The sequence below is a fragment of the Bufo bufo genome, chromosome 7 (assembly GCF_905171765.1).
Source record: "Bufo bufo chromosome 7, aBufBuf1.1, whole genome shotgun sequence".
Taxonomy (NCBI): domain Eukaryota; kingdom Metazoa; phylum Chordata; class Amphibia; order Anura; family Bufonidae; genus Bufo; species Bufo bufo.
In genome coordinates this window covers 199,128,727-199,140,814 of record NC_053395.1, presented here as the reverse complement: position 1 = coordinate 199,140,814, position 12,088 = coordinate 199,128,727, and the positions used below count along the sequence as shown (strand labels likewise).

The 12,088-nt window shown below is 45.8% G+C and overlaps 1 protein-coding gene across 4 annotated transcripts in view; it reads left to right on the top strand.

The window, feature by feature from the left end:
- MARCHF7 (membrane associated ring-CH-type finger 7) overlaps window positions 1-12,088 on the top strand; it is a 43,769-nt gene that overhangs the window by 14,366 nt on the left and 17,315 nt on the right. For all 4 annotated transcript variants that reach the window (XM_040440314.1, XM_040440313.1, XM_040440311.1 and 1 more), the window contains exons 2-4: window positions 1,010-1,176; window positions 7,348-7,503; window positions 9,995-10,178. In XM_040440314.1, the coding sequence (XP_040296248.1) occupies window positions 1,018-1,176; window positions 7,348-7,503; window positions 9,995-10,178 (499 nt within the window). In that variant the 5' untranslated portion in view covers window positions 1,010-1,017. The remainder of the gene's footprint in view (window positions 1-1,009; window positions 1,177-7,347; window positions 7,504-9,994; window positions 10,179-12,088) is intronic.

Genomic DNA, 12,088 nt, shown 5'->3' with positions numbered 1-12,088 from the left:
TCTGAACAGCTTAATAAGCAATTTTATTTTTTTTGGTGACAGGTTCCCTTTAAGTAACAGGCCCCAATTTGAAATGATGAAATTAGATGAAACTTTGCTGGAAGTGAGACGGATCTGAGCGATTACAATCTCTGTGCAACAGGAAGTAAAGAAAAGCGTGTTATGGTTGAACGTCGTTCTGGCTGCACAGTATACAGAACTCTTTAGAAGCTGGCAACCCTGCCGCTTGCTATGACCGGTGAAGGAACCTGCAAGAGCTTATGTAATGTCTTCTGTACCGAGCAACCTGAAACTGACACTGCCTTCTCAGTAGCTGTTTTGATCCGGGTGTCCTAGATAAGATGCCCTCGGTCTGCTAAGTTTAGATCTGAGGTCGTCATGAGTGGTTCGGGTATATATTTGTAAGAGTCTTCATATTTATTGGATGAGCTGCTTTTTGACTATATGAAAGGAGTTGTCTCTCTCGTACTTGATCATGTCCTGGTTTCCCACTCCCACTGGTGTTGGGACGTTACCTGTCGTGTTATGGAAAGTGGGTCAGAGTAATGCAGGCGTGCACTGAAGAGGTGGTGAACGTTCATGACAAAACAGATCTCTTACAATAACGGAGTGGCATGCATTATTTCTTGTGTAGCGCCAACCTATTCCTCAGCACTTGCGGTCTCCAGTGGGGCTCACAATCTGAATTCCCCATCATAGCTTTTGGAGTGCCGGAGGAAACCCACACAGACGCCAGGAGAACACAAACTTAATGCAGATGGATGTCCAAACCTAAGAGACCGGCTCTCCAAGGCACCAGTGCTAACCATTGAGCCACTGTTGCAAGGACCTGTAGGACTTGAGTCTACGAATGTCTGTTCCGAGCAAAATCGCAACCCGATATGAGTGGCTCTACTAAATCTGTAGATGGAAGTTGATGCTTATTATTCAATTCATATGGTCTTGAAGTTCAGTCACAAGAGTCCAGAAGGAAATGCTCTTAATCTATAAGCGTTTTTTTGTTTTTTAGGCACGAAAATGGAACCCAAGCCATCAAGATTGCCCCGGCGGATAACTGTTCAGCCTTCCCCCTCATCTCCCATAAGTGCTCGAATGCTGAGAACCAGCAGACTAGGCGGCCATAGTGAAACCTATCGTATGAGAGACGGCTCACTGAGACGTGATACGGACTTTCAGGTAAGATCATGAGTGAAACCTTTTGTGAGCAGGTGATTTGGTGATCTTGTGACCCTAAACATGCTGGCTGAACATCTGAGGTTTAAGCTATACATACACGGTGCAGTTCTGACAAATGCCGTTTTCAGTTTAGCCAGTTTAGCAGCCTCATTAACCCCTTGTGTTCTGCAGCGTTAGAATGATTTAAATAATTTCAGCTAGCTATAATAAGAACTGCACTGTGTCAGCACCCTAAGGGTGCTTCATAGGCGGCAAATCTTGTTGCAGAGATGTCTGACTAAAGATCAGTTCCATTTCTCTGGGTTTCTTTTGCCATGAAGCACATGGATTTCTCCAAGCCCTGTTCAAACGAATGGAACTGATTTCTGCAACAAAATCTTGTCACATGCGAAGGAAGAATTGTGACTATTGCAGATCCTGAATCCATAGGCCAGGAGTCTCCTAACCATGGTCTAGCAAGAAATCCAGTCTCGTCCTTCTCATTTTGAGTTTTTGAGCTGATGCCGTGGACAAATGACATTGCGTGCCACAGAGGTGTGCCACTTATGTGGCCAGTGATTGGCTGAGCGGTTCAGTCTCAGCAGTTTATCGCTGGTTGAGAGGGGAGAAGAGCAGCCGCAGGGAATCCATAAGGTGAGTAAAGACTGTTTGCCATTTTGCCTTGTTTTCGGTTAGGATTGCTCCCCCGAGAATACCCCTTTAATGTGTAATCTAAATGGTTTTATATGGCAGCCACAAAAACCACATGGGACAGTAGCTGAATGAGAGATCTTGTTCTAAAGTCGTCTTTAGTGAGATGGAATCTTTCACCATGAAAATGTCAAAATCCATAGGCAGCATGTTGTAGAGCTCAGCACATTGTTGTACTGAATCCTTTCCCATGAAACTAACTTGTGTTTTTTATATGTTTAAATTCCTGCTCATTCTGGGCTTTGACGTCCTATTGGTGACTGCGTTCCCTCGGACTACATATACAGAGATAGTTGTCAATCACCGATAGGACGTCTCCTGGACTTCAAAGCCCAGAATGATTAGGAATATAAATGAATAAAATACAAGTTTTACTGAATCTTTTCCCTCAAAACCAGAACTATCTGCTCAGCTCCTCCTGCTCTGCTACCTGCAGCTCAGACACCATGTTCAACGTGACGGGTTCCCTTTATAGACCTACTCCTGTCTTGTAAAGTGATGGCATATCTTTAGGATATGCTGTCACATTACCTCTGGAGGTCCAACCTCTGGATTCCCCACCAATCCTAAGAATGAAGATACTGGTGTAGTACTGTTTCCTGTCCCCAGTTTCCTGCACACCCGGGATGGCCGAGAGCGTGCTGTGCAGGTGAGATGTGTGGGGCAAATATAATAAAAATTTTCTCCCATCTGTGTAGTACTGTAACTTTTTGATGCAAAAATGCATCAATATGTAGTTGGGCAAGTCCCTCAAGCCAATGTTCCTCAACCTTTGCCTCCCCAGTTGTGGAGACAATATAGCTCCCATCATGCCATGGCGGGCTAAGGCTATCGGAGCATGATGGGAGTGCAGTCTTACAACAGCTGGAGAGCTATAGGTTGGAAATCATTGCCTCAAGCCATACAGATAACCTTTCTAGAAAACTGCTGACCTGTCTAAGATCGGATGGGTGAGGGTCCGACTGTTGGCACCCCTGCAGCCTCTTTGTTTACATCGGTTCAGATATACTTTTAGTAGAGTTGGTGCATGGCATTGCAACTTTGTTCTTCCATTCACTGGAACCTCACCGCCACAAACTGATCTTATTTTTGGGTGGGCTGACTCATCTCTCCCTGTGATCAAGTAAATCAGGCAAAGCTGCAGTGCTGTGCACCAACTCCTGTGAACAATAAGGAGGCTACAGGGTTGCTGGGAGTTGGACCCACACTGATCTGATACTAATGGCCTAAAGGTAGGAAAGCAATCAACTCCTTAACGGGGTTGTTAACATGCAATTAAAACAATCTCTGCCCCTCCCCCTGCTCTAAGGAAGTGGATACAAGAGCTGCCATGAGTGCTGGTAGAATCAACAGCAACTTGTAAGTGTAAAACTACAAGTCCCCGCTGTATAAAGACACTGCTAATACACACAGGATCTTCCCACTACCTTCTTGTGCAATGCTCTCTCTAGTCTGTCAGATCCTGTGCCCAGAATTGTCACTGCTGCAGCTAGCCAGTATGTGCAGCTGAAGGGGTTAAGAATCTTAGGAGAGAGAGAGCAGACGGCAGTGAAGGGGGCGTGGCCAGCAGTGACATCTCGTTTACAAGCCTGTAAACGAGATATCAGAGCAGGGAGAGAAGCTGACATCACAGGTCATGTGACCCTCAGTGAAATCTGAGAAACCAGCCACTGGAGATAGTGAGTTAATTGGAAAGCTGTTACATTTGCTTAGTTAAAAACATAGAAAGAACAAAAAAATAACTGACAACCCCTTTAAGGACACAGCCCTATTTCACCTTAAGGACCAGGCCATTTTTTGCAAATCTGACCAGTGTCACTTTAAGTGGTAACTTTAAAATGCTTTTACTTATCCAGGCCATTCTGAGATTGTTTTTCGTCACACATTGTACTTCATGACACTGGTAAAATGAAGTAAAAAAAAAAATACATTTTTATTTATAAAAAAAATACCAAATTTGCTAATTTCCAAGTCTCTCAATTTCTCTCCTTCTATAATACATAGTAATACCTACAAAAATAGTTATTACTTTACATTCCCCATATGTCTACTTCATGTTAGGATCATTTTGGGAACTGCATTTTATTTTTGGGGGACGTTATAAGGATTAGAAGTTTAGAAGCAAATCTTGACATTTCTCAAATTTTCAAAAACCAACTTTTTTAAGGACCAGTTCAGGTCTGAAGTCACTTTGTGAGGCTTACATAATAGAAACCACCCAAAAATGACCCCATTCTAGAAACTACACCCCTCAAGGTATTCAAAACTGTTTTTACAAACTTAACCCTTTAGGTGTTCCACAAGAATTAATGGAAAATAGATACAATTTCCAAATTTCACTTTTTTGGCAGATTTTCCATTTAATTTTTTTTCCCAGTTACAAAGCAAGGGTTAACGGCCAAACAAAACAATATTTATTGCTGATTCTGTAGTTTACAGAAACGCCCCATATGTGGTCGTAAACCGCTGTACGGCGCAGGAATGCCATATTTTTGCTGGACTGGTTTTTTGACACCGTGTCCCATTTGAAGCCCACCTGATGCACCCCTAGAGTAGAAACTCAAGAAAAGTGACCCCATTTTAGAAACTACAGGATAGGGTGGCATATGATTTTTGGTTGCTCTAGATTAAACATTTTGTGAGGCAAGGTAACAAATGGCTGTTTTGGCACTGGTTTACAACCTTCATCTGACAGGTTAGATCATGTGGTATTTTTATAAAGCAGGTTGCCACGGACACGGCGATACCTAATGTGTATTTTTTTTTTTTTTTTATGGCATTCACCATGCGGGGAAAGTAACATGACCGTTTTATAGATTAGGTTGTTATGGACGCTGTGATATCAAACATGCGCAGGGCAAAGGCATTTTTAGGAGTTCCGGTGACGTACCAGGGCTCTCCATGGGGCTGACAGGAACCCCGGTGACGTCACCGGCACTGATGCGCAGAATTTAGCTCTGCCCTAGCCAGTAAAACTGCTAGGGCAGAGCTAAAGCCCGCCCCCCAGAGCCGGTGACGTCACCAAACACACTGCCGGGCGGAAGTTACCGCCCGGCAGTGTTATTAAAAACAAAAAAGCCTGTGCACTGTTGCTCCGATGCTAGCCTCAGGGGGGCTGTCTGGGTGAAAAAAAGGGTATGTCTGGGTTCAGCTCTGAACCCGGACAACCCCTTTAACCTCTTCCATACAGCGGTCCCTACGGACTGCGGCATGGAAGGGGTTAAACGCATGATATCTGTGAAAGCACTCTGCAAACTGCTTGGCCATCCTGAGAGAGGGGGCGGGCGGATGATCGCGTGCCTGCCCCCCCCCCCCCTTCCCCAGCACCGCCCTGATGATCGTGGCCCGCACTGCCGGGTTCTGGAAATACATAGGACATACCGGTACGTCCTGTGTCCTTAACGATCGGGAAATCAGGGCGTAGCGGTACGCCCTATGTCGAACAGGTTAAAGAGGACCTTTCGTGTGTGTGGGTTTTTTTTTTTTTTTCCCTTCAAATATCTCTCCTGTGCCCCCACCCAGTATGTTAATACTGAGCATCAGTACAGGGAGGAGTAGACGCCAGGGTTTCTCAATGACCACCTCCTTCTCACTGCCTGTGCCGCGATACAATCACAGCGAAGAACGTCAGCTAGAGAGGTGAGAAGGAAAGGTGTTTATCTAAACAAACAAAAAAACATGAGAGGTCCTCTTTAAAAACAAACCTCTAATACCTTAAAGGGCTTTTGTCACCCCACTAAACATTTTTTTTTTGTGTACTTATAATCCCTATCCTGCGATATTGCTATACATTGTTAATTTTCGTTCAGTAGATTTGGCAAAAAACTTACTTTTGATATGCTAATTACCTGTCTACCAGCAAGTTGATTCGGCACAGGCGCTCCGTGATGAGGAGGCTCTCCTCCTCAGCACTCCCTCAGTGCGCCTGCGCCGATGACGTCACCGAAAGAAGACTTCATCGGCGCAGGCGCACTGAGGGAGTCCTGAGGAGGAGAGCCTCCTTATCTCAGAGCGCCTGCGCCGAATCAACACAGGTGCGTGATTTTTAAAATGCTGACCCGGCCGAAGGAGGAGGAGATCGCGGCTGGCCCTGTCAATCAACGAGAGGGGGCGATTTTTTGCAGCTGCAACCAGCAAGTAGACGCCCTACTTGCTGGTAGACGGGTAATTAGCATATCATAAGTTTTTTGCAGACTCTACTGAGCGAAAAAAAATTTAAACATAATGTATAGCAATATCGCAGGATAGGGATTATAAGTACACAAAAAAGTGTTTAGTGGGGTGACAGAAGCCCTTTAAGACTTTTGCATGAAACTCTTTTTGCTTGCTGTTGGACTTGTGCACATTGATATCAGCTGTCTGTTTCAGTGAAGCTGCAGTGTTTTTTTTTTTTTGTTTTTTCTGATTCTGTATGACTGAAGCTTACTGTCTGAATAGTGGCATAATTGACTTCTAAGCCTGCGTGTAGGTACAAGAGCGGATTGTAATGCTTCTCATTCATTCGTGCATAAGAACATTTATTTTTGAGTTCTGCAGACTGAAATGGTGTGATATAAATGGTCTTAGATCGAGTTTTTGTTGCCCTCCAAAAGCTTGCTATCTTTGACTGTCCTGATCCCTTCCTTTCCACCAGAGGTTTTGTATGGAGGCTGAAAATTAATGGGAAGATGTTATCAGAAAACTACATATTCAAATATTTTTTTAATCTGTGTAGATAACGCAGGATCTGTGGTTCACCACACATGTCGCAGCTTATCTACTTCCCCTCCCTGCATAGTGACTTTTGCACAGAGTACATGGCAGGTCTACAAAACTCTTATAGAAGTCAGTGAACATCTCATGTCCTTTGACCTATGCCTGGGTGGCATATCTCAAAGTGCTGTTAGCTGCTCATGCAAGTTGCCTGCTCCCATAAACGTGTTTAGAAAATGGATGTGAAAAATCTGCAAACACAAAATGCAGATTTAAAAAAAGTGGTGGGTTCAACATCATCTGATTTTAACTGGTGAAAGAAAAAGAGAAAAATTTGCAACACATTCCCTTTTAAGGCTACTTTCACACTGGCGTTTTGGCTTTCAGTTTGTGAGATCCGTTCAGGGCTCTCACACGCGGTCCAAAACTGATCACTTTTGCCCTAATGCATTCTGAATGGACAAGGATCCGCTCAGAATGCATCAGTTTGCCTCTGTTCCGTCTCCATTGCGCTCTGGAGGCAGACCTCAAAATGCTGCTTGCGTCAATGGGGATGGATCCGTTTTTTGGCACAATAGAAAATGGATCTGTCCTCCATTGACTTTCCATGGTGTTCAAGACGGATCTGTCTTGGCTATGTTAAAGATAATACAAACGGATCCATTCTGAACGGATGCAGACGGTTGTATTATCAGTGCAGATCCATGACTGATCCGAACCAAATGTGAGTGTGAAAGTAGCCTAAGTCTCCTTGCAGATGAAATGTGATTTGTGACTCTTGTTATCCAGGATTCCAGCCAATTGCGGACATCAAGCAGAGACTGGACCTTTAGAGAGAGGGATGGCCTTGAGCGTTCCTGGAAGACGCCTCCTACTTACCAGCGCTGCTCAGGAACTTATGACCTCCCTATATCTGGTAGCTACTTGGCAAACAGGAGTAGAACTGTAAGTAGCCTGTAATTTGACTTTTTGTTTGTGGTTGCAACATGTATACTTCACAAACTATGCATCATGCAGGGAACACGCTCTGAGAAGCGGACATTTACAGAAGGACACGTTCCCTTTCGACTAGGACTAGAGATGAATGAATCTGTTTGTACGAACCAATTCATGAAAAGTTCACCTGATTGACAGGTCTGACCACCTCGCCCCTGCGCCACCGCTCGGAGTAGCGGCACAAAAGCAGAGGCTCTGCTTCCTCTTCTGCAGCGGTGACTGTTGAAGTGGCAGGGGGACATTTGACAGGATTTGTGACAGTCCCTCACAGGTGAAGAGCGAATCAATTCATTCATTACCAATTATGACACCTGGATAACGTTCAGTAGACATCATCTAGTGGACACTTTTAATAGTGTTCCTTCATGTCGGAGCCTTGCGCTAATTCTAGAAATGGAGCTGATGTCGTGACCGCCTCAGCTTTGTAGATGGTGCCATGATTTGTATTAAGGCAGTTTTCTGATCCTAATTGCACATCATGGTTCAGAGCGGGGACCTTTATGTAAGATGCTCTAAATGCGCATGTGGCTGGCTGTGAAGCCTGAGGTCTTTGTCATTTTAAAAAGGTTGTCCAGGATTTTAATACTGATGGCCTATCCTCATGAATGGAATACCCTGTTAGTGTTAAAAATTAAAACTCGGCATAGGACATGTTGTACTTTGGCCTTAAAATGTAATAGGGTTTACCCCCTCTGAGACGGCTCACTTCAGAATGTGCAACCTCCAGCATGCCCGCTGATCTGAAACTATAAATCGGATTGCTCCATTTACTTATACTTCTAACACTCATAGATTTGCCTGCTGGGAGTTGTAGTTTCACAACAGCTGGAGTGCCGACTTTTTCTGATCCCTGCTCTAGGGTGAGCGGTTGATCATGTCGATCCTGCTCTTAACAGCTGATTGTCTATGTAGGGGGAACTTTTTGCATGGTGGCCATTCAGATGAATGGTAGTCTATGTAATACAAGGACAGCTTGAGTCCTCCAGAAGGGAATCGCACGTAGAGTGGCCCTACATTCTGCCTCCTATATGGGGCAGTGTTCTACCTGAGGACCCTCCCTAGGAGGTCTATGGAGTGGTTGTTATGAGGAGAGTGCAATACACTCGCCCTATGTAGCTGAATATTAAATATCATGGTGAATTGAATCAGGGCTGTCTGCGTGCAGATACAGAGCACAATGCTTTAGCTATGATGTGGGGGCACTGTAGAACACCACTACACCCCATGTTCTTCTCTCTAACCTCTGGAGTTTGTGGCCTAAAGATGTCGAAATTTTTGCATAACTAAAATGAAGCCATAAATGAGATAGTCACTGACTTGAGGGGATTTTGCCCCCCCTAAAAATTAATCCTGTGTGACCACTAAAGGATCTTCTGAGTCCTGTGACAAGCCTAAAGGGGTTTTGCCACTTCAGCAAATGGCATTTCTTATGCAGTGTTTCAATATGCCCCCATTGTCTGTGGTGGGAATACCCCTTTAAGGATTTCAATTTACACCTTACAGAGGAAAGCTGAGGTTTTGGTGGCATCTGAGTGAGCAGCCAAGTCTAGTCAGATCTGCTGCAGGTATTTACATAGTCTATGATATACAGAGCTGTGCGAGGCAGGAGCGTTGTTCCACCATCACATGTTTAGTGTAGACTGCAGCTACTACTAATTTTATCTAAAGTTAATACAAGGCACTTACTAATGTATTCCGATTGTCCATATTGCCTCTTTTTCTGGCTGGATTCATTTTTCCATTACATTATACACTGCTCGTTTCCATAGTTACAACCACCCTGTATTCGATCAGTGGTGGTCGTGCTTGCACACTATAGGAAAAAGTGCCAACCTCTCTAGTGGCCCTGCAGTCCAGCAGCATGGCTGTGCTTGTGTGCGCTTGCACGGTCCCGGCCACCAGAGGTCAGCACTTTTCCCTATAGTGTGCAAGCACGACCACCACTGATGGATTACAGGGTGGTTGTAACTATGGAAACAAGCAGTGTATAATGTGATGGAAAAATGAATCCAGCCAGCAAAGGAGGCAATATGGATAATAACAGTACATTAGTAAGTGCCTTTGTAATCACTTTTTTGGATAGAATTAGTGGTAGCTAATGGAGCGGGGAGCTGTGGCTGGGGTCCATCCACCAACAAGTGTTGCTCCCATAGAAGTGAATGGGAGCGCACGCGTGGCCCATGCTCCCATTTATTTCTATGGGGCAGATGGAAATGGCCAAGCCAGTGCTAGGCTATCTTCAGCGGCCCCATAGAAATGGAGGGTGGCTGTGCATGCGCAGTGCGCCATCTGTTCATTTGCCTGCTCCGTTCTCATTGTAGGTGCGGGTCTCATAGGTGTGACCCGCACCTATCAGACAATGGGGGCATATCCTAGCGATATGCCCCCATTGTCGGTGATGGGAAACCCCCTTTAATGACTCTGCTGATTTGTCATTCAGTCCACAGCATCCTCTTCCGCCCAACCTTCTTGGTATGATCCCTTGGAGAGGTCTCAGAGCACTTACACAGGATTGCATAGTCAGCAGCAAGACTGGGATTCTAAGAGACCGAAGCTATCTTATTCTGGACGTACCCCTCTGTCTGGTGTAAGAGCTACCAGTGACAGCTACACTTCCAGTCCAGGTATGTACAGGCTCTGCCTAAATCACAGTGGCTGTGGTATCTCCAACAAAAATACTGCAACCCCATGATTTATGTAGTTTACAGGCTAAGGTCTGCTTCTTCCATGTCTTTCACACGCAATTCGGCTTTCCAGCCTTAATCTCTATCCTGTGGAAAAGTGATAGTCCAGGAAGCTGGGAACCCCCCACTAATCACCAGTGGGGAACTGGTGAGGAGGAGCAGGGGGCTTTTGAGTTCTCATCACCATTCCACCAGATGGGGAGCAGCAATCTTAGGGGAAAGAGCCAGAGAAGAACCCCCCCCCCCCCAATGAATAGAGTAGCAGGTACCCATAGAGGTGCGGCAGCAGTCATGAGCAACCTACAACTCCATTTGTTTCGAGGGGACTGGACACCCTATTCTCACAAGCTTGCACTTTCTAGGAGTAAGGCCTCATGCACACGATCGCTGTGTGTGGCCGTTCCGTTTTCCGTGATTTAATGCAGACCCATTGACTTTCAATGGGTCCGTTAAACTCGGAAAATGCACAGTTTGTCATCCGCCTCCGTGATCCGTGTATCCTGTCCGTCAAAAAAATGACCTGTCCTATTTTTTTGACTAACTGTTCACGGACCCATTCAAGCCAATGGGTCCGTGAAAAAACACTGATGCGCACAAGATTGGCATCCGTGTTCGTGATCCCTGTCCGTAGGCTACTTTCATACAGACGGATCCGAAGATTCGTCTGCATAAAAGCTTTTTCAGAGCTGAGTTTTCACTTTGTGCCGCACCTGAAGGGGTTAATTGTGCGTATCATAGCCCCCCGTAAGAGATCAGGAGCTGCCAGGCAGTAGGGGGTGGCCCCCCCTCCCTCCCTTTATTGTATTATCATTGGTAGCCAGTGTGTGGCCCCCCCTCCCTCTTTCTATTGTATTAATATCATGGTGGCCAGTGTGCGGAGAGTTCCGATCGGAGAGTTGGTGGCAGCGGAGAGTTCCGATCGGAGTCCCAGTTTAATCGCTGGCGCTCCGATCAGTAACCATGGCAACCAGGACGCTACTGCAGTCCTGGTTGCCATGGTTACTTACCTGCTGCGCTGTCTGTGACCGGCTGGGAGCTCCTCCTACTGGTAAGTGACAGATCATTAAGCAATGCGCCGCACAGACCTGTCACTTACCAGTAGGAGGAGCTCCCGGCCGGTCACAGACAGCACAGCAGGTAAGTATGATGCTTCTAATATTGCTAAGGAACCATGGCAACCAGGACTGCAGTAGCGTCTCCGCTGCCACCAATGATCGGGGGGGGAGGGGAGGCCGCACACTGGCCACCAATGATATATTAATACAATAAAGGGGGGGCTGGGGGGGGCTCACACTGGCCACCAATGGTTATACAATAGAGGGAGGGAGGGGGAGCTGCACACTGGCCACCAATGATATTCAAACTGGGGAGGGAGGGGGTCTGCCGCCTGGCAGCCCCTGATCTCTTACAGGGGGCTATGATATGCACAATTAACCCCTTCAGGTGCGGCACCTGAGGGGTTAATTGTGCTGATCACAGCCCCCTGTAAGAGATCGGGTGCTGCCAGGCAGCAGGGGGCAGTCATGTACACACAGTTCGTAGTATATTCTAACTTGAAGCGTCCCCATCACCATAGGAACGCCTCTGTTAGAATATACTGTCTGATATGAGTTTTCACGATGTAACTCAAATCCGATGGTATATTCTAACATAGAGGCGTTCCCATGGTGATGGGGACGCTTCAAGTTAAAATATACCATCCGATCCTATGGTATATTAACTCCTGACTTTACATTATAAGTCAATGGGGGACGTGTCCGTTTGCAATTGCACCATATTGTGTCAACGTCAAACTGATCCGTCCACATTGACTTGCATTGTAAATCAGGACGGATCCGTTTGGCTCCGCA